The following is a 26684-nucleotide window of genomic DNA, read 5'->3' on the forward strand; positions in this document are numbered from 1 at the left end:
TGGTTTTTAGCTGGTAAATCTGACTAAACATTCAAGAAAGAAATGATATCAACCATACAGCATCTATTTCAGAAAATAGAGAAGAAAGAACACTAATCAGCTCGTTTCCTGAAGGCAGTGTAATTCTGGTATCAAAATCTGAGAAAGACATGATAATAAAAGGATATTGCTGAAAAATATCCCCCATAAACCACCCCACTTGTCTGTCTGTCTGTCCTGTGGTGGCCTGTGTGTTTCTGTGCTACTGGATGCTATGCCACCGGTATTTTAACTACCAGCAGGGTCACACATGATCAGGTTTCAGAGGAGCTTTCAGACGAAGACAGACTAGGAACTAGGAGAGGCCGAATACTTCTGAATGTGTTGTTGTTGTCATTAGGTGCCATCAAGTAGGTATCAACTCATAGCAAACTTATGCACAGCAGAATGAAACACTGCCTGATCCTGGGCCAACCTCACTATTGTTGCCACGCTAGAGCCACATTGATGCTGCCACTTTGCCAATCCATCTTGCTGGGGGTCTTCCTCTTTTTCTCTGACCCTCCACCCTACCAAACATGATATCCGTCTCCAGTGACTGGTCCCTCCTGACAGTGTTTCTGAAGTATGAGAGACGAAGTTTGGCTATTTTGGCCTCCAAGGAGCACTCTGGCTGCACTTCTTCCAACACAGATCTGTTGGTTCTTTTGGCAGCCCACGACACTTTCAATATTCTCCAACACCATACATAATTTAAAAGAATCAATTCTTCTACAGTCTTCCTTATTCACTGTATAGCTTTCACATGCATATGAGGTTATTGAAAATACTATGGCTTGGGTCAGGGGCACTTTAGTCCTCAAGCTGACATCTTTATTCTTCAACACTTTAAACAGGTCTTGTGCAGCAGATTTGCCTAATGCAATACATCGTTTGATTTCTTGACTACTGCTTTCATGAGTGTTGATAGTTGATCCAAGAAGAATGAAGTCCTTGACAACTTCAATTGTTTCTCTGTTGATAAGAATGTTGTTTATTAGTCCAGTGGTGAGGATTTTTGTTTCTTGACATTAAGATGCAATCTATACTGAAGACTGTGCTCTTTGATCTTCATTAGTATTTTAAGTCTTCTTCACTTTCAGCAAGCAAGGTTGTATCATCTGCATATCGCAGGTTAATGATTCCAATCCTAATGCCACGTTTTTCTTCATAGAACCCAGCTTCTCAGATTATTTGCTCAGCATACAGGTTGAATAAGTATGGTGAAAGAATACAACACCCTGTCGTACATCTTTCTTAATTTTAAACGATTCAGTGTTCCCATGATCTGTTCGAAGAACTGCTTCTTGGTCCATGTACAGATTCCTCATGAGCACAATTAAGTGTTGCAGAATACTCATACTTTGCAATGTTGTCCATAGCTTGTCACGATCCACAAAACTGAAAGGCTTTGCGTAGTCAATAAAGCACAGGTAAACATCTTTCTGGTATTCTCTGCTTTCAGTCACGATCCATCAGAGAGCAGCAATGATATCCCTCATTCCACACCCTCTTCTGAATCCAGCTTGAACCTTTGGAAGTTCTCTGTCAATGAATGGTTGAGGCCATTTCTGTATTACCTTAGGTAAAACTTTACTTGCATGGGTTATCAAAGATATTGTCCGATGATTTCTGCATTCCGTTGGGTTACCTTTCTTTGGAATGGGCACTAATACGGATCTTTTCCAATCATTCTAACATGTGATCTCCAGCATCATTTTTATCACCAGGGCCATATTTTCCAACTACTGATCCTTCCTCTTTGCTCCCAACCTTTGCATTCCAATCACTGGTAATGATCAATACATCTTGATTGCATGTTTGATGAATTTCAGATTGAAGAAGTTGGTAGACTTCTCCTATTTCATCCTCACTGGCTTTAGTGGTTGGTGCGTAAATTTGAATAATAGTGGTATTAACTGGTCTTTCCTGTAGGTGCATGGATATTATCCTATCACAGACAGCATTGTACTTCATGATTGATCTGGATATGTTCTTTTTGACAATGAATGCAACATCATTCCTCCTCAACTTTGTCATTCCCAGCATAGTAAACCATGAGGTTGTCAAATTCAAAATGGCCAATACCAGTCCATTTCAGCTCACTAATGCCTAAGATATTGATATTTATGTGTTCCATTTCATTTTTGATCTTTTCTAATTTTCCTAGATTCATACTTTGTACATTCCATGTTCCGATTATTAATGGATGTTTACAGCTGTTTCTCTTCATTTGGAGTTGTGCCCCATCATCAAATGAAGGTCCCATGGGCTTTACTCCCCACAGGCTTTACTCCATTCATGTCATCATGGTCAACTATACTTTGAGGAGGCAGCTTTTCCCCAGTTGCATTGTGAGTGCCTTCCTACCTGAGGGGCTCATTTGCCGGCACTATATCTGACAGTGTTTCTCTACTATTCATAAGGTTTTCAGTAACTAAATAGTTGGAAGTAGTTTGTCACTACTTCTTCCTAGTCTGTCTTCCTCTGGAAGTTCTTCTGAAACCTGTCCACCATGGGTGACCCTGCTGGTATTTAAAATACCGGTGGTATAGCTTCTAGAATCACAGCAACTCACAAGCCACCATAGTACGACAGACTGACACTGAAAACCTTATGAACAGCAGGGGAACAGTGTCAGAAGATGGAACATTTTGAAACAGCAGAACATTGTCAGACATCATGCTAGAGGATAAGCCCCTGAAGTTGGAAGGCACTCAAATTATGGCTGAGGAAGAGCTGCCTCCTCAAAATAGAGTTAACTATAATGATGTGAGGAGTCCTGGTGTGGCTCTGTGGGTTAATGCACTGGACAGCAAAGTCAGCTTGAACCACAAGTTTGGTGGTTCAAGCTCACCAGCCGCTCCTTGGAACAGGTTGGAACTGACTCAACGGCACTTAACAACAACAACATACTGATGTGAATGGAGCAGAGCTTTTGGGAGTTCATTTATCAATGGGACACAACTCAAAATGAGGAGAAACATCTGCAAATATCCATTAACAGTCAAAACATGAAATGTATGAAGTATTAATCTAGGAAAGTTGGAAGTTGTCAAAAATGAAAGGGAACGCATAAAGATTGAAATCCTAGGCAATAGTGAGCTAAAATGGACTGGTATTGGCCATTTTGAATCAGACGATCATTTTGTTTCCTATGCTGGGAACAACAAATTGAAGAGGAATGGCATCAAATTCATCATCAAAAAGAACATTTCAAGATTTATCTTGAAGAACAATGCTGTCTGTGACAGGGTACTATCCATATGCCTAAAAGACCTGTTGGAGTCCTGGAGCTCGGGTTAATGCGCTGGACTGCAAAGTCAGTTTGAACCACAAGGTCGGCGGTTCAAGTACACCAGTCACTCCTCAGAAACCCTATACAGGGTCTCTCTGAGTCAGAACTGACTTGACGGCACAAAACAACAACAAAAAGACCTGCTAACACCATCTTAATCAAATTTACACACCAATCATGAAACCTAGTGGTGATAAAACTGAAGAATTCTACAAACTTCTTTAGTCTGAAATTGATCAAACATGCAATCAAGATGCATTGATAATTATGGTGATTGAAATATGAAGGTTGGAAACAAACAGGAAGGATCAGTAGCTGAAAAATACAGCTTTGGTGATAGAAATGATGCTGGAGACTGCAGGATAGAATTTTGCAAGACTAACTACTTCTTCATTGCAAATGATTTTTTTAAACAATATGAAAGGCCACTATACACATGGACTTCACCAGATGGAATACATAGAAATCCAACTGACTATATCTATGGAAAAAGATGGTGTAAAAGTTCAGCATCATCAGCCAAAACAAGGCCAGGGGCAGACTGTTGAACAGACCATCAACTGCTTACATGTAAGCTCAGGCTGAAGCTGAAGAAAACTGGAACAAGTCCAAAATAAGATCTTGAATATAACCTACCTGAATCTCAAGAACAGATTTAATGCATTAGACACTAATGACTGAAAGTTGTGGGATAACAGCAAGAACATCACACAGGAAGAAAGTAAAAGGTCATTAAACAGATAGCAAAGAAAAGACCAACATGGATGTCAGAAGAGACTCTCTGAAACTTGCTCTTGCGTATGGAGAAGTAAAAGTGACTGAAAGAAATGAGGAGGTAAATGAGTGGAACAGAAAATTTCAAAGGGCAGCTTGGGAAAACAAACAGAAAGTATTATAATGAAAGTACAAATACCTGGGATTAGAAAACTGAAAGAAAGGGAAGAACATGCTCAGCATTTCTCAGGCTGAAAAAACTGAAGAAAAAATTCAAGTCTCAACTTTCAATATTGAAGGAGCTTATCATCAAAATATTGAATTGATGCAAAAAGCGTCAAAAGAACATGGAAGGAATATGCAGTCACTGTACCAAAAAGATACGGTTAATGTTCATCCATTTCAAGAGGCAGCTTATGATCATGAACTGATGGTACTGAAGGAAGAAGTCCAAGCAGTACTGAAGGTACTGACAAAAAACAAGCCTCCAGGAACTGATGGAATCCAAACTGAAATGTTCAACAAACTGATGCAGCACTGGAATTACTCACTCGTTGTTGTTGTTGTCAGGCGCCATCGAGTCGGAACCGACTCATAGTGACCCCATGCACAGCAGAACGAAACAATGTCCGATCCTGGGCAAACTCACTACTGCTGCCACACTTGATGCCATCAATGATGCCACCTGGCTGATCCATCTCGTTGAGGGTCTTCCTCTTTTTCTCTGACCCTCCACCTTACCCAGCATGACATCCTTCTCCAGCCACTGTTCTCTCCGGACAATGTATCCAAAGTATGAGAGACGAAGCTTAGCCATCTTGGCCTCCAAGGCTCACTCGTTGATGCCAAGAAATTTGAAAGACAGCTAGCTGCTTGTCAACCAGTTGGTTAAGATCCATATTTGTGCCCATTCCAAAGAGGGGTAACCCCACCGAATGTAGAAATCATTGAACAATATCAGTAATATTACATACAAGTAAAATTTTGCTGAAGATAATCTAAAAATAGCTCCAACTATACACCAACAGAGAACTGCCAGAAATTCAAGCCGGATTCAGAAGAGGACATGGAAAGAGGATTATCAATGTTGATATCAGAGGGATCTTGACTAAAAGCAGAGAATACCAGAAAGAAGTTTACTTGTGCTTTAAGTTTACTTTATTTCTCATACCTCAGACATGTATCAGGCGGGAACAGTCTCTGGAGAAGGACATTATACTTCGGTAAAGTGTTGTTGTTAAGTGCCGTCGAGTCGGTTGCGACCCATAGCGACCCTGTGCAGGGTTTCCGAGGGTGTAAATCTTTACGGGAGTAGAAAGCCTCATCTTTCTCCCGTGGAGTGACTGGTAGTTTCGAACCGCTGACCTTAAGGTTCGCAGCCACTACGCTACCAGAGCTCCTTTCGGTAAAGTGTAGGGTCAGCGAAAAAGAGGAAGACCCACAGACGGATTGGCACAGTGGTAGAAGCAGTGGGCTCAAGCATAACAACTATAAGGATGGCACAGGACGGGGCAGTGTTTCATTCTGTTGACTTAATGAAATCTAACAACAATATATGCTATAAACACTGGAACAAATATCATCGACAAAGTACAGGTATCCCACACGTTTTGAAAGCTTACCACTTTGCTTTTACAAAAGACCTACATTAGTATATCAATAGTATCTTTGTTTCTATAGGGGAAAAAGTGAAACTTAAAAAGTAGCGTTAAGTGTTTTGCAACAAGCCCTTAAAAAGGCAGGCAAACCCTGTGACACAAGAGTGGAATTGCTAAGCTCCTGCCATGGGAACACTCAGTATCTCAACATCAAGTCACTATAGCTTTGAACTGTGTCTGTGAACACTACATGGTAATGTTATTTTAGGCTTTATGCGCTATTTGGTATGATTCGGTAGGTTAGTTTTTGAGTCTCGGAATCTTCAAAAAAATTTCCCACACAAATTACTGGTAATTGATCTTCACTTTATGCCACTTCAGCTTAGTGAACATTTTATAGAAATGCTGTACTTTTAGAGAGTGGAGGACGCCAGTATTAACAAAATGAAAAAACATCAGATTATGAAAAGAATGATGTACCATGACTAAATGTGGATTATTCCAGGAATGCAAGGTTTGTATAATATTTTAAAAATCATTCAATATAAATGACCACCTAAACAACCGAAAGGAAAATAATATGATAATAATAGATGGACAAAAATCATTACCCATTCATGAAAAAAACATCTTAGCAAACTAGGGGTTGAAAGGCACTTCTTCAATGTGATAATAAGCCTGTATGAAAAACCTCCAGATATTCATCATCCTTAATGGTGAAATACTGGACATAGTCCCTATAAAACTTATCAAGGCAGAGAAATCTGCTCTTAGCACCCTTTACAACTTTTTACTGAAGGTTCTAGCCAAGACAAGTAAGGGGAAAATACAAGAAATAAAAATTAGAAAGAAAGAAACAAAATAGTCTTTTTAATGACCATTACATGACTGTGTACATAAGCTATACTACAGCAACTTTAAATATCTATAAGACTAGTAAATGAATTTGACAAGGTTATACAATATGAGCTGTGTATACTAAAATCAACTATATTTGTAAAAATTGGGAAATCTAACATTTACAATGTCATATTCTTATATAAAATACTAAAAAGTACATCTACAGAAATTGAAGAAGAGTTAAATAAATGGAGAGATCAAACCACATTGATGGATCAGAAGAATCTACATTGTTAAGATATTCATTGTCCCCAAATTGACTGGATATTCACCCAAACTCAACCAAGATCTCAAAAGGCGTTTTCACAATAATGCCAAGGGCTTCTTAAAGTTAATATGTAAGAGTAGAGGACCTAGAATAGCAAAAACAATTTGGAAAAGAAGAAAAACATTGGACAGTTTACACAACCTAGTTTCAAGAATGTTTTATCGTGGATTTTGCTTCAGCGACTTCGGGACAAATGAATAACAGAGAATTAATATAAATTTCAGTGATCAAGGTAGTGAGGTATTGACTTTAGACAAACAGGTCAGTATAACAGAAATAGAGCCGCACGTAAATGTCACATTATTATTTTTAACAAAGGTACCAAGTTAATCTTATGCAGAAAGGATGATCTTTTCATAAATTATGCTGGAACCGGATAAGCATTATGGGAAGAAAATGAACCTTTATCCAAGGCATTTGTGTTCCAACAAACACACAAGTTAACTAGTGGTGGGTCATAGCGTTACATGTAAAAACTGAGACTACTAAACTTTGTGGGGAAAACATAGATGAATTTCTAATTTTGGAATGGGCCAAGATTTCTTATAGAGTCACAGAAAGTACTAACTATTAAAAAATTGATAAACTGCATTTATCAACATTAAACGTATGCTCGTCAAAAGATATAATTAAGACAATGCATCCAAAAGTCACTGGGAGAATAAAAAGTTGCCCTTCCACATAGTAAATAATCTGTGTAGGAAGCTTAATGAAAATAATACTCTATTTATAATAAAAACAACGTATAAAACAGGCATAAACTTGTAATAAAGGAAAAAGGAAAAAAACTACTGGAAATTTATACCTTATAATGACTGTGTAGATTATAAGAAAGATGACAACACTTCCTAATTTAGTAAAGATATTTTAATGTAAGACTAATTTTTTACTTAGGGTATCTTAAATAACATTTTAAGATGGGATTCCAGGTCAAGGAAACATGCCTTTGTTTTAAGTTTATTGATTATTCTTAATAGTACGCTTTTATTCTATTGGATTGGAGCAATCAGGAATTCAGTAAGTGGTCTTTGATTTATTTGTGGACATTAACCAAAGCTTCCAAAAATGGTTAAGAATACTGGAATAAAAATTAGGCCATGAGCAGCCCCAAACACCATAACAAGAAATATAATCTTAAAAAATGTTCTGAAAATGTATGCGCTCGATGTATATAAAACACATACCCCTACTACTGTTGAAAGTGCACTTTGTAACAAGGGATAGCCTAGCAGATACAATGCCTCAATTGCCTTTTGGTTTACTGAGGGCTCAGAACTAGACACAAACGCATAGCATATGTGCGCAGAAAAGTCGAAAGAAAACCCTATACAAATGACAAGGTTCATCATGGATATGGAATCAAGATTGACATTCCAGTAAGCCATGAAACCTGTGACTCCGACTACCACAGATGCAATAGCGAAAGTTACCCACAAGGAACACAATGGATGAGGAATTAACAGTAAAGAAACAACAAACATAGCTAATGATGCAATAATGACACTTCGAATGGTATTTTCCACTATTACAGTATACTGATCATAATATATGAAGGCCTGGTTATACACCAACAGGGGAATTTTACACTTTGCAGCAATGCCTCGAAACTGTTGCAACATCTTCTTCTTACTGGCTGGAGTAGAAATATTCTTGGTCTGAATAAAAGCCCGGGAAGAAACGATTTCATTTGATGATGAAATATTAATATCATATATGAAATTTGAAAAATTCTTTAAAAATATGGGAATATTGTTTATAAAAGTATCCTTATCATTGACATCTTGTTTTGCTTCTCCCAAATACTGCACATATGATCTTAACCAAAATTCTGTGAGACTACTATCTATATACTCATTCTCTTCAAACTGTCTCATGCATTGTTCCAATTTTTGCCTCACATCTTTATTCCAGTAGTCAACATTTTCAGTAACGACCACCATAACCATGGGGCCATACTCTGAAAAATACGCTTCATCTACATCAAAATACGGTGTGACGTAGGAATCATCGCTCGCTAGATTTCGAACATCTAAACCTTCTTGCACGTGGAAACACCCATATATACTGCTTATGATATACATAAGGTATAGCAACACTACGAAACACTTGGACTCCATGCTTGTGAGAAAAGGGCCAAAATAGTCTCTAAAGAACAAATTCATTGGATGGATACCAGTTCCATGCTCATCTGGGAGAGAACCAAATGGGGCACAGCAGGACCTTTTTAAAGAGGCACATTTTTGGTCAGGACTATCTGATTTTTCCAACCAGCGCAGACAGACTACTTCTCTCTTACCATCCAGGGCCAAAAATGCTCCAAAACAGGTGATGTTATAAAAATAACAAAAGAGCAGAGTTGTTCCTGTGTAGATGCAAAAGTACTGTACAGATCTGAAAGAGGTCATAACCCCTGTATAGAAGGCCAGGACATTGGTGATGGTGGTGACTGTAATGGACACTGCCACCTTTGAATAGACACTGGACATCCGATGTCTTATGCTATCCATGAGGTTGGTCTTCTGCCAGGCAGAAATCATGATAAACATGTCATCGACCCCAACGCCTGTAAAAAGAGAAACTAAATCTTCATCCATACCAATACTGAATGAAAACGAAACAAATTGATTCAAACCATTCTCTTGTGTCCATCTGTTAAGGTCTGATTTATCCTGCCCAGTGTCTGCTTAAATACCACCACCTCTGTAATGTTTCCTCTGTCTTTGAATCTACAACAGAATTCATCACTCCCTCCTCTGTAACAATGCTGAGCTTTGCACATATCCCTCTTATTTGCACAGAGCACAGTATACCCTCCTCCCCTCTTCACTTATGGATGTTTTAAAAATGAGATCAGCATTCAATGCTTGAATGGTGGAAATTGAAGTAGGATTAACAATGTATCTTTGATTCCACTTGATTGCTTGAGAGATCATTTTCTCCTATAAATCATTTTCACACCAAAACATAGATATGCACAGTCAACATGGCTGTTGCTTAAAACATCAGCTGGCTTTATATAGCTACAGTTAGCACCTGACTACCTCTATGGAATTACTTGAGAGGTAATGCACAACTTATACACACACATACAGTTTTCCTTCTAGTTGTTTTAGATACCTAGAATGCTATTATTCAAACTTCAAATGCAAACATTCCTGATATCAGAAATATGCATAAAAGTAAACCTTGAAAGTGTTTTACTCATTAATGCCTGTTAGATAATTAGGTCTCTACAATCGTGTTTCATGATTGCTTTGGAATAGAGTAGACAGGAGATCATTTGACATCACTGAAGACATCATTGAAGGCTAGGAAAGCAGGGTCTCCCAAGAGTAAAGTGTGCCAGAAGAAACAGCATGAGCATATCACCTCCCTCAAATTTTCTACTAGATCTGATATTACTTTCACTCATCTACACCTTTGTTTTATTGTGTGTGGGTTCAAAATCAGTGCTTGGAATTGAAATGTTGATCTCAATTTCAACTTTCTTAAGATCTTCTTTGTGGATTACATGCCAAAATTGGAAGGACACTGGGAATTGCAACATAGCCCCTACATCAAATGTTCTATGGATAAGATCAAGGCTAAAGGCTTCACACTAGCAAAGTATGCATGTTGTTGTTGTTGTTGTTCCAGCTCATGGCAACCCACATAGAGTTTCCAGAGGAGAGGCTGGTGGGACTGAACTGCCAACCTTGTGGGTTAGAAGTCCAGTGATTATCCTATAGTGTCATTCCAGGACTCCAAAGTATGCATAGTCTGTTATTAACTGTATCCTGGCTTCAAGGATTCTAACTTTAAAGACTCCGGTTGTGCTCAGCCTGACAAAAGAGAAGATTCAGAACCACTAAGGACAAAGAATTAAATCAGTGATAATTGGTAGGTATTTAAAAATGCATTTTATTATTTATAGAACCTTGCTCAAAATTGTCTTGGCACATTTCTTGTTTGAACTATTGAAACTGTACTTCCATACACACATTGGAATACAGGTTGTGGTGTGCACTGAATGATAAAATGTATGTATGCACTAGAATGTGGGCTCTGAAGCATTAGAGTACATTAACTGACATAGTACCCAACTCACTCACTACTTTCTCCAGGTAAACAAATATTTTCTTCTAAGTTGTTTACTTTCTAAAATACAAACACCGTTTCCTTCTCATGTTAAATAAATTCCAACAATACAGAAAAATATAAAAACAAAATGCAAAACAACTATAATTTTACTTTTGAGGAATAATCCCTTACTAACATGTTGATGTAGAACCATTCAGGATTGTTTTATGCAAAAATATGCACTCTCTCTCTCGTCATATCAAACATCTCATGTTTAACCAGCAGTTTCCTTTAGCATTACATATCTTTTTTAAAGGACTGAATAAGATTCTACTATTTTAATGTACTATGCTTGATTTTTTAAGTATATGAAAATACTAGAATCTTTTTCTAATATAATTTTATTCTAATATTCATATACTATGTTTGATTTGGGGGTTCTGGTGTGGCACTGTAGTATAAGCACTGAACTGCAAAGTTGGTTCGAACTGAAAGGCTGGTGGTTCAAGCCCACTAGCCACTCGTAGGAACCCTATACAGGAATGCAATGAGTTGGGACCAACTCAAAGGCACTAAACAACAATGTTTGATTTTGACCAATCCCATTTTGATAACAGAATATTGTTTTCAGTATTTTCCCATTCTAAATAACTTATTTTACGCTTTGAGCACCTAACCAAATTATCTGTATAAATTCCTAGAGTGTTACTTAATGGTGGGCAAAATATATTCCATTTTTAGGCTTTTTACTTAATGTTGCAAAACTGGACTAAAAGCGTGTGTACCAATTTACACTTCTTCCCAGCTTAATATGAGAGTGTATTTATTTGCATACAACTTTCCAATATCCTTCAACTTTGCTCATGTTTGAATCTAGGGAATTAAAAGGTCTCACCTTGTTTTAATTTGCATCCTTTGATTATTTTTGATTAATTTTTTCTTTCATCTTAAGTGATTTGCATGTTGTTTTGGGTGTGTTAATTTCTTATTTGGTTCAAACCCACCAGCTACTCCTCAGAAACCTTATAAGGGTCGCTATGCGTTGGAACTGCCTTGATGACACTTAACAACAATTGTTCATTAATATCCTTTGTTCAGTTTTCCATTGGGGCAACAGATTTTTCCAACTATAAGGAAACTCCAAGAATTCCATTGGTTTTTTCTGTACGCTACCACCTCATTTTAGCTCTCTGTACACCCACCTAAATATAATTACTTTTTCCTCATTCTAATATAAGCTGTGCTTTACTCCATACACTTATATACACAGTGGGTAGCCTCATATTTTGGGTTTACTCACCTAGAATAAGAAATGGTGAATTTGCAACTATGATCACAAATGGAACTCCAATGTACAACATCAGGCCAAAGCCACTTACTACTGCCAAGGCAGCAGAAATCACTCCAAAGGTTGCAACGCACATTTTGTTTCGTACACAGTCACACCTGTAAATAAGGAAGGAAAAATCATGGAATGTGTGGTGGCAACTTCCATCAAGTCATAACATCCTTGTCTTGAAGGCCTATTCAGAAACCTCTAGGGCAATAGTTCTCATATTTGGCTGCAGGAGACCTTGAATTCCCAGACTCTACTAATCCTGGTGTAGCACTGCAGCATAAGCACTGGACTGCTAACCACAATGTTGGTGGTTCAGACCCACCAACCACTTCTTGGAAACCCCATACAGGGTCACTATGAGTCAGAACCAACGACGGCAATTAAGAACAACAGAGTCTGGTGGTGCAGTGATTAAGCACTAGTCTGCTAACTGAAAAGTTGGCCGTTTGAACCCACCAGTATCTCCATAGGAGAAAGATGCTTCTGTAAAGATTACAGCCTTGAAAACCCTATGGGACAATTAATCTCTGTCCGATGGGTTGCTATGACTCAATGGCAAAGAGATCAAAGACCAAGAGAGAAAAAAAAAAGAGGGGGCAGGGAAGTTGGGAATCTATACTTTTACCAAGCTCTCCAGGTGAGTCTTAGGGAGCCAGCACAACACTGATTCATTGATGGACATTTCAGAACCACAGAAGGAATATGAAAACACTGCAAATAGGTAATTCTCCTATCCTCTTCAAAGGATTCCAACAGGCGATGGAGGGCAGGCTCTCCCAAAGAGGGAACCCACATCCAGTCATTTGCTTCTCATCTATCCCCCAACTCCAACTAGCCATAAAACCCATCCTAAACAGCTCCTGTATTTCAAAGCTATTTCAGTGTGTTTTGTGTTTATAAAAGATTTGAAAGCCTTCTACAATGTTTTCAGTATTCTCCTCTATTGGTGAAGTAGACTCTGGAAAGTTGCCATGAATTGCAAAGGAATTAGAAACATCATTTCTTTTGAATGCTCCAACTGATACTTGCTTCCTTGTCAGACCAACAGAAATGGGGATAAAGGTATATATGCACAAGGTTTTAAAATATGGGTTTCAGTGCTCGACCTCTCTAACAACCATAATATATTGTTAAATACTTGCAACACCCTCTGACATTAGATTTTACTTTTTTGGAAGTTGCTTCAAAACAAATGACTTATACCTGCTCCAGATATTTTACTAGGGGAAAGAAACTAAGCTTGGAATTGAAGACTAGAAGAGGTAACTGAGGAACTGGAGCCTCTGACTCTAAAATAGGAATATGACCAAAGATCATCTTCAGACTTTCTCTACCTGATCTCATCTCTAATGTTCAATAGGCAATGAAAGGAAAAAGAGATTCAAAAGAGGAACACTGTAGGTGTTGTAGAAATTTGCAGATATTCTAGGTCCCAAGCAGTTCATCAGAACTACCCAAGGAAATTCTTTTAAATGTACATTTCTTGGAACCTAGTCCCACAAATTTGGATTCAGTATGTTTGTAGCAAAGCTGTAGAATCCACATGTTCACAGTTTTCCTCAGGTGATTTCAGTGCTCTTGCAGATTTGGTCTTGCTGGAGCAAAATCAATAATTTCTTCTTACTAAGTAGGGCATGATTAGATTAGAAATTATTGCACTTAGAAAGTTGTGCATATGCTTAGTGAGAAATCTTCATCTTTTTTGAAAAGTAATGGTTTCCATCATGAGTAAATGAAAGTTTACAGCATACTTAAGAAATGACAGGTTTTCAAATTGCCACTAGAAATTGGTCTTAACATTTGCAATACAGTGTGTAAATTTCTGGAATAACAGATAATTTTGAAATATTCTAGAAGTCCATATAGCACTACTTGCTTTAGAATGAATAAAATTCCATTTGGAGCATGAACTTTTGTGAAAGTCTTAGGATTATTCAAATAACTACACTAAAATGTGTCCTAATAATCCTATACAAGGTAAACGCATGTATGCAAGGTATAAACTTAATATATCAATGAGTGAAGCAGGCAGCACAGTGATTTCTGAGGCCCCTCCTCCAGAAAAGAAGTAAGACACCCTAAGTATAGTAGAGGAGGAGCAAGGGTTCCCAAGGGACCTACAAAAGCACCCGCAGGATAATAGGTTTTATATTCAAATCAAGGCATGCATCAGCCCATCATGCCAGGATCTGTGATGCAAGAATTTTCCTGCCTCCTTTCCTCTTCTTGAGCATCAGGAATCAGCAGCACAGAGAAGGAGGAGAAGAGAAAGAAGAACCCTGGAAAACCCCTTTCCTCCACTAAGGGCTTGTCCCATGCAACATGCACCAGCTTTGGGGGTGAGAGGTAGGGGTGGAAAAACCTGAAGCTCAAATTAACCACTTTTGTTTATTACATGGACACTTAAATTACCTCAAAATTATGGAGGCCTTCCTGGGTTTTCTTAGGGTAGTGGAAAAGCCTAATTATGAAATTTAAAGGGACACAAAATAAAATTGATTTATGTTTATCACTCATGCATCCTGCTAGCTTAACATGTTGGTTACCAAAGTATAAAAAGTCTTTACCAGACAAATACAAATCATTTTCTAATTGCCTTCAATATTAAACTATCTGCATCTATTGTCCACAATCATCTAGATAGAATATAGATTTGTATTTTCAGAACGAAGGATCTAAAAGAAAAGTCGTGTCAAACCAATAATTGGTGCCTTGTAGATCTCATACTATTTTCAACATTTATATACTTTTAAAATTTGCAACCAAATTCATTGCAACAGATGTTTTATTTGCTTTGTTATTTCCAGCTCCCTTTTTATTGTTGTAGTTTCTTCTTTGTTTTCTAAGGGATGTAGTTTTTCTTCTTCAGAATAATGAAACTGAGGTAATTTATTAACCCTCGGGTGATCTCTACTGAGCTCAATATCCTTTCTTAACTGGGGCTTCTTTTCTCTTAAATCTATAAATTATATCACCTGATCCGACACCTACTTACACATGATAATTCCGAAGAGAGAGAGAAAAAAAGTGTATATACCTACATTTAATCCCAGGCATTTTGATTCCAGAAGACAGGGCCTGAGAATATATATTTTAGGGTGCTACAAGTGACTCTGATGTGAGAATCTCTGGAATAAAATAATCTCTGCAGTTCCTTCTACATCTGTATTCTATGGTTTGCTGATATTTAATATTTTAGCTTCCTGATCACAAGAGCTCAACCTAATCCTAATGCCAAGACAATAATTTTTAAGTGCTCAACAAGGCACACTTTACATTGAAACAAATGGAGGCATCCAAGTCAATTCTGTTATTTGATTATATAGGTTCATTCCAAGTGGAACAATTAATAAGATTAAATATATAAAGTAAAAAGCATGTACCAAATCAAATGAAACTGACTGCAACTTATTTTTATCATTCCATTTGATTGTATGCTATTGCTGATGGGCAAAACAAAAAGAGTCATCAGACTTAAAAAGAGTTTAACAAATTAAGAAGAGTTTTTTTTTACCTGTAGCATGATATGATTGCAAATGATATGATTAGAAGGTATGCCAAGTGAAACAAAGGGACCACTGTTTTAGAAGTTGCCTCAAATTCCAATTGTCTGGAAAGTGATGAAAAGTAGACCGCCTGCCACAAAAATATACTCAGATAAATAACCTTGAATTTCACTTTTTGTGTGTGAATTACAAACACTTTTGAAACATTGATCAAAAGAACATGTTAAAACTCAGTAAAAGATCAAAATACATGGGTTATGATTTTAGATTAAAGATAATGTAGCTTTGCTTCCTCTTATAAATCCATAGCATCCTTTCCAAAGTTAATTTCAAAGTGCCAAAGCTTTAAAACTCCTGAATATACAAAATTTGAATTTTAAATAAAATGGTGAAATCTGGACCACATACAAAACTGTAGAAATGATGGCTTCTTCTAATTTTTTATTAGGACAGAATCTTTTGCTGTTTTAATTGCACTGGTATCATTTCAGGGATGCCTGGTATTCAAAGATTTTTTCCAGTAGGGGTGTGAATTTGACTAGGCTTATTTCCAAGTATTATTAGTAGGGCTGTGGGCCCAACAATGACTGAGCAGCTAACAGGCACCTAGCGCTATGCTAAGTGCTTTATTGATGACTAACTTGAAAATTGCCAAGCCAGTTATCTTTGCAAACAAGACAGTGGAAATTGTGCTTGGTGGTGTAGTGGTGGTGTGCTGTGGAGTTGGTTCCGATTTATCATTGCGACCCTGTATAGTGCTTCCGAGGCTGTAAATCTTTATGGGAGCAGAAAGCCTCATCTTTCTCCCTCGGAACAGCTGGTAGTTTCGAACTAGTTGACCTTGGGGTTAGCAGCCCGATTCGTAACCACTACGCTACCAGAGCTCCTTGGAATTTGTGCTTAACTGCTTCTTAAACCCGGATGAGTTCCACATAAACTTTTTGAGGGACTCCCAGGAGTCCTGGTGTGGCGCTGTGGACAAATGTGTCCTACTGAAAAGTCGTTTGAACTGCAAGGCTGGTAGTTCAACCTCACCAGCTGCTCCTTGGAAACCCTATACAGGGTCGCTATGGGTCAGATTCGACTCGACGGCACTGAACAATAAGTGGCCGGTAAAGAAAGACCTGAGCCCAAAATCAGAATTCTAAAGTAATTCGACTAGGAAGCCTAACCTCAAAAGTAAACATGAAGATTCAGGTCTCGACTGAACAGACCTACTGTGAAGCATGAAGAATTTGTGCTACCAACCAGACTGTCACCAAGGATTTAAGATTTGTGGCTTCTTCCGCAAAGTACTAAGAAAGGGCTACCACCCCAAAATAGCCCGGGAGTGCACTGACCACAGTCCTTGCAACAAATCTTCATGATCCCATCTTCTCATGGCCTCCCTCTAAGCCCCAGCTACCAGGTACCTGGATCTTCTTCAAGTTCAGTCCCTCCTTCAAGTCGCCGAAGACTTTCAGGAAATGCACCAGCCACTTCCTGCTCTGCTCGTTGTTGTCCTCAGCTCGCTCAGTCTGCAGGTAGTACTGCAGCCGCATGGCTTTGACCTCCAGAAGTATCTGGGTCTTTCCCCTCTGGCCTAAAACGACTCCTCCAAGAAGGCTGTTCAAGTAGATGGTCTGATGGCTGAAATTGAAGATGGGAAAGGTGATATTTTTCAGGTCGAAGTCTTTCTGCTCTCTCCAAGCCACCAGGAGCGGGTTGGAAGGCACGCAGCTGTCTCCGAACTTGGCGCACACTTGCGTGTAGTGGATGCGGGTTCCGTTTTCCTTGACCAGAGATAGATCCTGCACCGCGTGGTCCAGTTTACTAATTTCATGAAAACTTTCTGGTTTCAGCAGCGAGGAGGTGTGGGAGAGCACCAAAATGGTAGCGAAATTGAATTCCGTGCTCTTCCTGGTGGCGGAAAAGCTAAGGGAGTCGTTGGTGGAGAAATGTCTCTGCACGAAGAAGCGCTCTTTCTTGGCGGGGCTCCCCATTGGGGAGTACTGCTCCTCTAGATTTTCTTGTTTGTCCTTGAGCAGATGGACAAAGCCAGTGCTGAGAAAGGCCGTCAAGAGCATGGGTCCCAGGAGGAAGAACCAGGGGTACGAGCCCACCGCCCAGCCCAGCCGTTGGAAGACATGGTTGAGTGGTGTCTCCAGGCAGTCCGTGTGGCAGCGGTCGTTCTTGGTCTCAGAAGCAGATGTTAGCGAGGGTGAAGATGTGGCCTGCCCCTCAGCGAGCAGGTGCGGCAGCGATTCTTGGGACTTCGGGTGCTTCTGCCAGAAATGGCGTTGCTTTGACTTCCGCCCCTCCTGCCCGGACTTCCCCAACTGTGACCTTTGCTCCTCCTCCAGCCGGGAATCGGCTTCTGGAACTACTTTCGAGGGGTTAGTAAAACTCATTTCCGGGAAGGAAAGGAGATGCTTTTAGATGGGATAGCTGCTGAAAACGTACCGTCTGGACAGAACTCCCATCTCCACCCCAGCGGACGGTTTCTGGGAGAAATTCTAAGGACGTCTGTTTGAGCATCGGCTGCTCGAGCTCACAGGCTGCAGGCCAGTTTGGGGAGCACATGGTCTGTATTGTTCCGTAGTTTACATGCTAGGGATTTAATTGGATCTTTCCTTTCTTCTGACAATTAATGCAAGAAACATTTCTTAAAGGGGAATGAAATGTGTGCCTGCCCTTCACTAACTCATCGTTGAATGTGAGACAAAGGCTTGTTCCCAGGCACACACATACAAAAAACACCCTTCTTACAGAGAAGAATAATGTAAGAATGAAGGCTGAGTTCTACTCAAAACATTGCATTAAGAAGGCAGTGCAATGACATTTTTAAGTTTCTGAAAGGAAACAAATAAATAAACCTCTTAACTTGGAAGTCCATACTCCGAAATTATCTTGAAAATGACAGAGAAAATTTTGTTTTACCAATAGATGGAAAAAGAAATGACAAAGGAAGCAAGAATATATTTTTGGATGGATCCACACCATATCAAATTTTGGTGAATGCAGCCAAAACAGTTCTTAGAAGGAAGTTTATAGCTTTAGAGACTTTGTTAGAAAAGAAGAAAACTTTAAAATTAGTGATCTAAGTTACCACCTTAAAATGCTACGAAAAAATCAGAAAACTAAACCAAAGTAGAAGACAAGATATTACCGAACGTGCCATGGGAATTCTCCTGAACTTCTAGCAAGGAGTCGCAGATTCGGGTGAGGTGTCAGGGACACAAGTCATGAGCAAGACAACAGGAGTATCCACTCGACAGGCGATGGGGTCCATCTCTGAAAGCCAGTGAGATGGCCGTCCATCATGGCTGCCTAGAGGTATTTATTCTTTAAAATGTCCTTCTCTGACGTTCTTTTAGCTCATAGGCCTTTCTTCTTTTTGTCTCCTTATTTAGTTATCCTCTTCTACCTGTGGTTGTTGGTGGTTACCAGGGGGGTGAGGGTGAGAGGAGTGTTGCGTCTACTCCGCCTTCCTTGCATCCCTGTTCTATCATTTTCCCTCCTGAGAAAGACGAGACCCTAAATCTTTAGGGAATGGGTCTGGGAAGTCGTCTGGCTACTTGTGCTGACATGGGAAATAGTCCTATTTACAGGGTCTCAATCTTAACTCATCTAGACTATGGAAGGAGGATGCCGACTGGCCAATGGGGTTCAGTGATGTTCGAAGGATGATATATTCTTGTTGGCTATGCAGGACTTGGATTTAACAGCCTGGAGATGAGAAGAGACAAATTTGACTGAAAAATTCAATAATGAGGACAGTTTTAATAATAGGGTACTGTTACTTAATTTGTGTCAGATTCTAGAATGTTATTGATGTCGTTTTGTACCTGTCTTGACGGACTCACAAAGAAACAGCTCTGTTCTTTGAGATACAGGCAGGTTTCTCTGCAGAGGTGAGCAAATCTAGAGCTCTGCAATTCTGAAGTTCTGAAGTGTTACTTCCTTTAGGGAACATAACTGCTTTTGCGCAAACCACAGGGTTTTGCTTTCTGTTCCTGTAAAGATCCACAGCCTCAGAAACCCTGAACAGGGTCGCTGTGAGTCGGTACCGACTCTATGGCACAAAACCACAACCACCACTAAGGGTGTTGTTGTGCCTTTAGCTGTTGCTTGTTGTACTCTGAGGAAGGTGTCTTAGCTGCAGCCCTAATTGTGGCTAGTAGGAGCCACCTTTATGTCTGGGAGCATTAGACCAAGGGAACACCTTCTTCAGTTTGGGTGCAATACCCAATATGCTTTATACTCATATATCCAGTGGCATGTGGTCTCCACACATTGAATTTTTCCCACTATCTGACTCTTTGTGTTGAAAAAGTGGCGGAAACTAAAAGGTCAGATAAGGGAGTTGAATTTATTCTACCAGTTCTATTTTTAATTTCTGTAATATCGAAGAGCAGGTAAAATAAGATGGTGACAGAACTCAGCAAGGCCCTTTGGAGAGATTATTTAGTTGGAGGCTACGCGTGCCTTTTGGACACAGATTAAGGGTTTACGGAAGGTACATTTCTTACTTCCTCTGAGACCTTCAAGGAAGCAGTTTGTTTCTTCAGAAGTTTTGAGGTTAGGTGCTGAAAGGTACAGTGCTTAAAAAAAAAAAAAAAAAAAAAAAAAAGCAGTAGACAGACAGGAATGTAGTTTTTGTTGTTAGGTGCCATCTACTTGGTACCGACTCATAGTGACCCTATGAACGAAACACTGCCCGATCCTGGGCTAATCTCACTACCGTTGCCACGCTTGAGTCCATCGATGTTCGCTTGAGTCCATTGATGTTGCCACTTGGCCAATCTATCTCGTTGGGGTCTTCTTTTGTTTTTTAAAGGGTGCTATTAGGGAGGCCAGCGCAAAGAGAGCGCTGGTTTTACTCCGTGCCAATAATTATCTCCCCAAAAGCAGTGCTTGGACATCAGTGTGAATCAAGAACCGGGTGAGAGAATAAGACACTTCTCCACACACATGGGAGAGGCCCGGAGAAAAACTTTCTCTCTGGCTTTTTTTCTGTTCTTATAATCATGACAGAGTGGGAGGAAAGGAGGCCATTGAGGGCCTGGAGGACCAAATAGCTGGTTCCTGTACCAAGTAGGAAGGTTACAGACTTACCGGCGACTTCTCAGTCAGTTGTCTCGCAAGACCTTTTCAGGACATTTGTGGGCCACATGAGTTGGAGAGCCACACTTGAAGCAAGTGGCCAGGGGCAGCCATCCCCCAGCCCTTTCACCTCTGGGGGCTCATACCCTGTACTCGTGGCTCCAGTGTCTGAGTTACCTACAGTGAAGGCACGGGGGTTTACTCAAAACCCTTGGGTTTTCTGTTCAGACCTTCTTTGGGGAAGCATGTTGGCCACAATAGCAGCCTCTAAAATTTTTGCCTTTAACTCGTCCTTCCTTCCCTTGGTCACATCCCAACTGTTAAAAACTGTAATTGCTGAAGTCTACAGCTCATTTGAATCACTGTGAGGTCTTATGGCTCTTGACTGGAGTTTGCGCTGAATATCAGGGGCTCACTGGTTTATACAATGATTGTTCAGAACAGTTCTACCCTCTGGGGATTCTGGGTCTAGGTTGGTATACTTTTGCATTGCATTAATCAGACATCTTCTAACAGCTACTGGGTTTCATCTTTTTCTTGGGTTACTTCAGTAAGTTTGAGTAGTTGAATGGCTTTATGTGGATGGCTCTGATTCTATCTGTTAAACAAATCTGCATATATTCTCTCATGGCTCTACCTTCCAGGTTAGATCAAAAATAGGATGTTCTGGAATTCTTCAACAAACTTTCCTGGGTTAGTTGAAAAACTCCCCATTTTATCATTACAGGTTTTAAGGTCCCCCATAGTAAATGGGACCTTCATGAGAGATCATGAAGAATATGGAAAGGGTACAATGAAGAATACAGAAAGGGAGGTTGGGTTAGTGGCTGGGGCTGGGGAAAACTGTCATCTTCACTGAAAATTTCCCTTTGGGGATGGAGGAGTCCAGGGTCTCTATCCTTAAGGCCTTCTTTATCAGGATAGGGCAGTGGCAGTGTGGAGGCTTCACCACCACCTTTCACAGGGAGGACTACAGTAGACATTGTTGGTCTGGGGTACACTGTTAGCACACGTCGTGTATATAATTCAGGGGTGGTCTTGGAGCAGCATGAAGGCTTGTATGTACGGCACCTCAGACCACTTCCTTTGCCTGAAACAGAAAAAGTCTAGTTGTAAGATTGTATTAAAACTTAGGGAACCTCCAGCCAGCCAAACTTCTGAATCCCCCAAAGAGTACTGTGGCCAGGTTGTGGTGCCAAACAAAAGAAGTTTCTTTTTCGTCAGCATGTCCAACTGCAGGTTAAGCTTCGTCTAGTTCTTAAGGAGACAAGCCAAGGGGGAACCTTTGGGCTCTAGTTTCCATGACCCTTGTCCCATGGTGTTACTGGGGCAAAGGGGAGAACAAAAAAAGCCTCTGTCAGAAACTCATCTCAATGTCTTAGGAGACATTCTGCTAACGTTAGCACTGGTCTCGAGGTGTCCCTTGGTGCCTAACCGTGTGTGGACCCTGGCCCTGGGGAAGCCACTTCATCCCCAGGACCCCACTGTGTAGAAGCGGTGCTACTGGGAAGCCCACACCAGACCCTCCTCATTATTACCTTAGCTCTCGCATTTGTAGTTCTGAAGATAATATACCACCGAGGCTTCTGTAAGGCATAAAATGTTCGAATTCTCACCTCACAGTCAATTTCAGAAGGGTAGTAAACATCCCTCCGCATGGACAAAACAACATCCTCCTCTGAGGTCCTTAGCTTGAGACCCTGCTGACTGGGGTTTGAAAAGGTGATATTCATATCATGGCAACGTAAACTCCAGGCACTCCAAACTGCTCAAAAAAGCTTCTAATTCGAGAGTCCGGAGAGAAGGCGGAGAACCCCATTCCCTCCTGGGCCATTCAGGATAATGGTTCAGAGCTTCACTTAAGGCCCACCCTAAGGAATTTGACAAAGGATGACATAAAAGGCGATGAGCTCAATCCCTCTACACTGCTAAGTCCCCTTGATGTACATCCCTACAAGGGCTTCCTATTGGGGATGATGCAAACTCACAAGCCTGACAGGCGAGTCTGCTTTCCCAGGTAAATAGATTTCCAGCCACCAGTAGAGAAAGCAATACTCAAGGAGCTTACAGAAAAGGCAAGCTTTGAAAGTGACTGCCTGCATAAATCAAGAGGCAGTTGTTTGAACAGAACAAGGACATATGGAATGGTTTAAAATCGGGAAAGGTGTGAATTAGGGTTGTATCCTTTCATTATACTTATTTAATCTGCACAGTGAACAAATGATCTGAGATACTGGACTATATGAAGAAGAATGCAGCACCTGGATTGGAAGAAGACTCATTTACAACCTGAAGTATGCAGATAATAGAATCTTGTTTGTTGAAAGCTGAGAGGTCTCAAAACACTTAACTGATGAAGATCAAAGACTAGAGCCTCAACATATAGAAAAGAAAAATTCTCACAATTGGACCAGTAAACAACATATAACAATAAATGGAGGAAAGATTGAAGTTGTCAAGGATTTCATTTTACAAGAATCCATAATCAATGCCCATGGAAGCAGCAGTCAAAAAACCAAATGACATATATTGCATTGGACAAATATGTGGCAAAGGATCTCGTTGAAGTGTTAACACACACACACACACACACACCAAACATAACATTTTAAAGACTAATGTGTGCCTTACCCAAGCCATGGTATTTTCAATGGTTTCATAAGCGTATGAAAGCTGCACAGTAAGGAAGAGTGAACAAGGATTGATGCCTTTGGATTATAGTGCTCGGGAAGAATATTAAATATACCATAGACTGCAAAAAGAATGAACAGATCTGTTATGGGAGAAGTAACAGTCAGAATGCTCCTTAGAAGGGAGAATGGTGAGACTTTATCTTATGGACTTTGGATATGCTATCCTGAGAGAAGGATACCATAGTAAAGTAGACTGTCAGCAAAAAAGAGGAAGCCCCTCAATGAGACGGATTGACATAGTGGCTACAACAATGGATTCAAACATAGGAACAGCTTGGTCCAGGACCAAGTGGTGGTGGTTATGTGCCATGAAGTCGATTATGACTCAAAGAAACCCTGCATAGGGTTTCAGATGCTGTAAATCTTTACAGGAGCAGAAAGCCTCATCTTTCTCCTGCGGAACAGCTGGTAGTTTTGAACTGCTGAATTTAAGAGTAGCAGCCTGACTCATAATCTCTCACAACCACACAAAGGCTTTTGATTATGTGGATCATGACAAGCTATCGACAGCATTGCAAAGTATGAGTATTCCAGATCACTTAATTGTGCTCATGATGAACCTGTGCATAGGCCAAGATGCAGATCAAGGGAACACCAAATGGTTTTAAATTAGGAAAGGTGTGTGACAGGGTTGCATTCTTTTACTATACTTACTCAATTTATATGCTGAGCAAATAATCCAAGAAGCTGGGTTAAATGAAGAAAACCTGGCATCAGGATTGGAAGAAGACTCATTAACAACCTGCAATATCCAGATGATACAACCTTGCTTACTAAAAGTGAAGAGGACTTAAAATACTGATGAAAATCAAAGACCACAGCTTTGGGTATGGACTGCATCTCAGTGTAAAGGAAACAAAAATCCTTACCACGGGACCAATAAACAACATTCTTATCAATGGAGAAAAGTTTGAAGTTATCATTTTGCTCATTATCAACCATTAACACTCATGGAAGCAGCAGTCAAAAAATCAAATAACATATTGCATTAAGCAAATTTGCTGTACTTTTTAAAGTGTTGAAGAGCAAAAATGTCAGTTTTGAGAACTAAGGTACGCCTGACCCAAACCATGGTATTTTTCAATAACCTCATATGCATGAGAAAGTTGGACAGTGAATAAGGAAGACCATAGAAGAATTGATGCATTTGAGTTATGGTGTCGGAGGAGAATATTGAAAATGTCATGGGCTGCCAAACAAACAAATAGATCTGTTGGAAGAAGTACAGCCAAAGTGCTCCTTGGAAGCTAGATGGCCAGACTTTGTCTCTCATACTTCAGACATATTGTCAGGAGGGACCAGTCACTGGAGAAGGATATCATGTTTGGTACTGTGGAAAGTTGGAGATAAAGAGGAAGATCCCCAGTGAGATGGAATGGCATAGTGGCAGCATCACTGGGTTCAAATGTAGCGACGATTGTTAGGTTGGCCCAGGACCGGGCAGTGTTTAATTTTGCTGTGCTTAGTGTCACTATGAGTCGGTACCGACTTGATGGCACCTAACAACAAGAACAACAACAAAAGCTCCTTTAGGACCAAGTAATGTATATAGTGTCACTATAAGATGGAATGGATTCAATGGCACCTAACAAAATAATACCACAGTAGGAAATGCATACTAAAATTAGCTATTTTTACATACTTAGTAAAAAAATGGAAAATTAAATAAAAACAAATATTCCTTATAATGCCATAAAAAAACACACACCAAACCCTAGAAGTTAATCTGTGGAGACTTACATCATATTTCTGAAAGAAATTATAGAAGCCCTAAAAAAATGAAGAGGTAAACAAACCAAGTTGATGGATTGGAAGACTCAATATGGTAAAATACCATTTTCATTTAAAATGATCTGTAGATGTATCTGAAGCCAATCAAGATCCCAGCAGGATTTTTCAAGAAATTGATGTTGTTGTTGTTAAGTGCCTTCAAGTTGGTTCTGACTCAGAATGACTCTGTATAGGGTTTTGGAGGCTTTTTAATTCTTTACAGGAGCAGAAAGCCTTGTCTTTTTCCTGTGGAGCAGCTGGTGGGCTCAAACTGCCAAACTAGTGGTTTGCAGTACAGTTCTTACCCTATGGAGCCACTACACTCCTTTTCAAGAAATTAGTCCTTCTAAAATTAATATATAAGTGCAGAAGATCTAGAATACTGCAAACAATTTGGAAAAGAAGGAAAATTGGACAATGTACATGGCCTAGTTTCAAGAACTACTATAAAGCCTCAGTAATCAAGGCAGTGAGATATTGGCCTTAGACAAACAACAGATCAATGGAACAGAAATAAAGCCACACATAAATGGTCCCATGATGTGTGTGTGTGTGTGACAGAGGTACCAACCATTGCACTGCAATGTTAATATGAGAAGGCCAGGTCAGCGTGGGAGCATTTACTAAGAGACCCCAGCGTTCGCTGCGTTCCAAAGTCATCAGCTGTGCTTTTTGCTCTTGGTTTTGCCTTATTCTATTCCCCATTTTAAAAATAAGTAGCTACTAAGTTACCCAGTTACTCTTGCTTCTGATAGTAATGAATTGGGATGTCTAAAGATGTTTTTGTAGATGTTATTTAAATAATGCAGTAATATCACCTTTTATTGGCCACTTCTAAATTCTGGATTTTAAAAAAATTAACATATAAGACTGTAACTGGTGTCCAACTACTGAGGAGGTCGATGGTTTACATCTGAAATGTTTGTTCTTATTTGCTTCTGCCCCTGGGAATGCTGGGATTTCATGTGGAGGCCTAACTACGAAGGACTAGAGTTACATAGCTGTGCTACTTTCCAGATGTAATTATGTCATAGAAATGTACATATTCAAACAGATGAGCCTCATTCTAGAAATGAATTGTGCTGATGCTGCTGGTCCATTACAGTGATGGCTTGTTTAATAGTCGTTAGTGTATTCCATTAGCATGTTCTCTCAGTTACACTATAAAGAGCTACTGCCATTGCCTTCAGATCCATTCCAACTCTTAGCAACCCTATAACACAGAGTAAACCTGCCCCATAGGATTCCCAAGGCTATGATCTTTTTGGGAATAGACTGCTGCATCTTTCTCCTGCAGAGTAACTGAGGGGTTCGAACTGCTGACCTTTTGGTTGGCCATGGGGTGCTTAACCAGTGCCACCAGGACTCCTTTCATAAAGCAAGGGTCAGCAAACTCGTTCCGCAAAAGGCCGGAGAGTAGCTATTTTAAGCTCTGC

The 26684-nt window shown here is 39.8% G+C and overlaps 1 protein-coding gene across 1 annotated transcript; it reads right to left on the minus strand.

Moving 5' to 3' along the window:
* Positions 1-7842: 7842 nt before the first annotated feature.
* Positions 7843-18090, minus strand: PTCHD3 (patched domain containing 3). Its single transcript, XM_006871687.1, has 4 exons — positions 17113-18090; positions 15709-15830; positions 12156-12301; positions 7843-9359 (listed from the first exon to the last, which is right to left on the minus strand). Exons 1-4 carry the CDS (start codon positions 18088-18090, stop codon positions 7843-7845), a joined length of 2763 nt encoding a protein of 920 aa, XP_006871749.1.
* Between the last annotated feature and the right edge of the window lie 8594 nt (positions 18091-26684).

The sequence above is a fragment of the Chrysochloris asiatica genome, unplaced genomic scaffold (genome assembly GCF_000296735.1).
Source record: "Chrysochloris asiatica unplaced genomic scaffold, ChrAsi1.0 scaffold00172, whole genome shotgun sequence".
Taxonomy (NCBI): Eukaryota; Metazoa; Chordata; class Mammalia; order Afrosoricida; family Chrysochloridae; genus Chrysochloris; species Chrysochloris asiatica.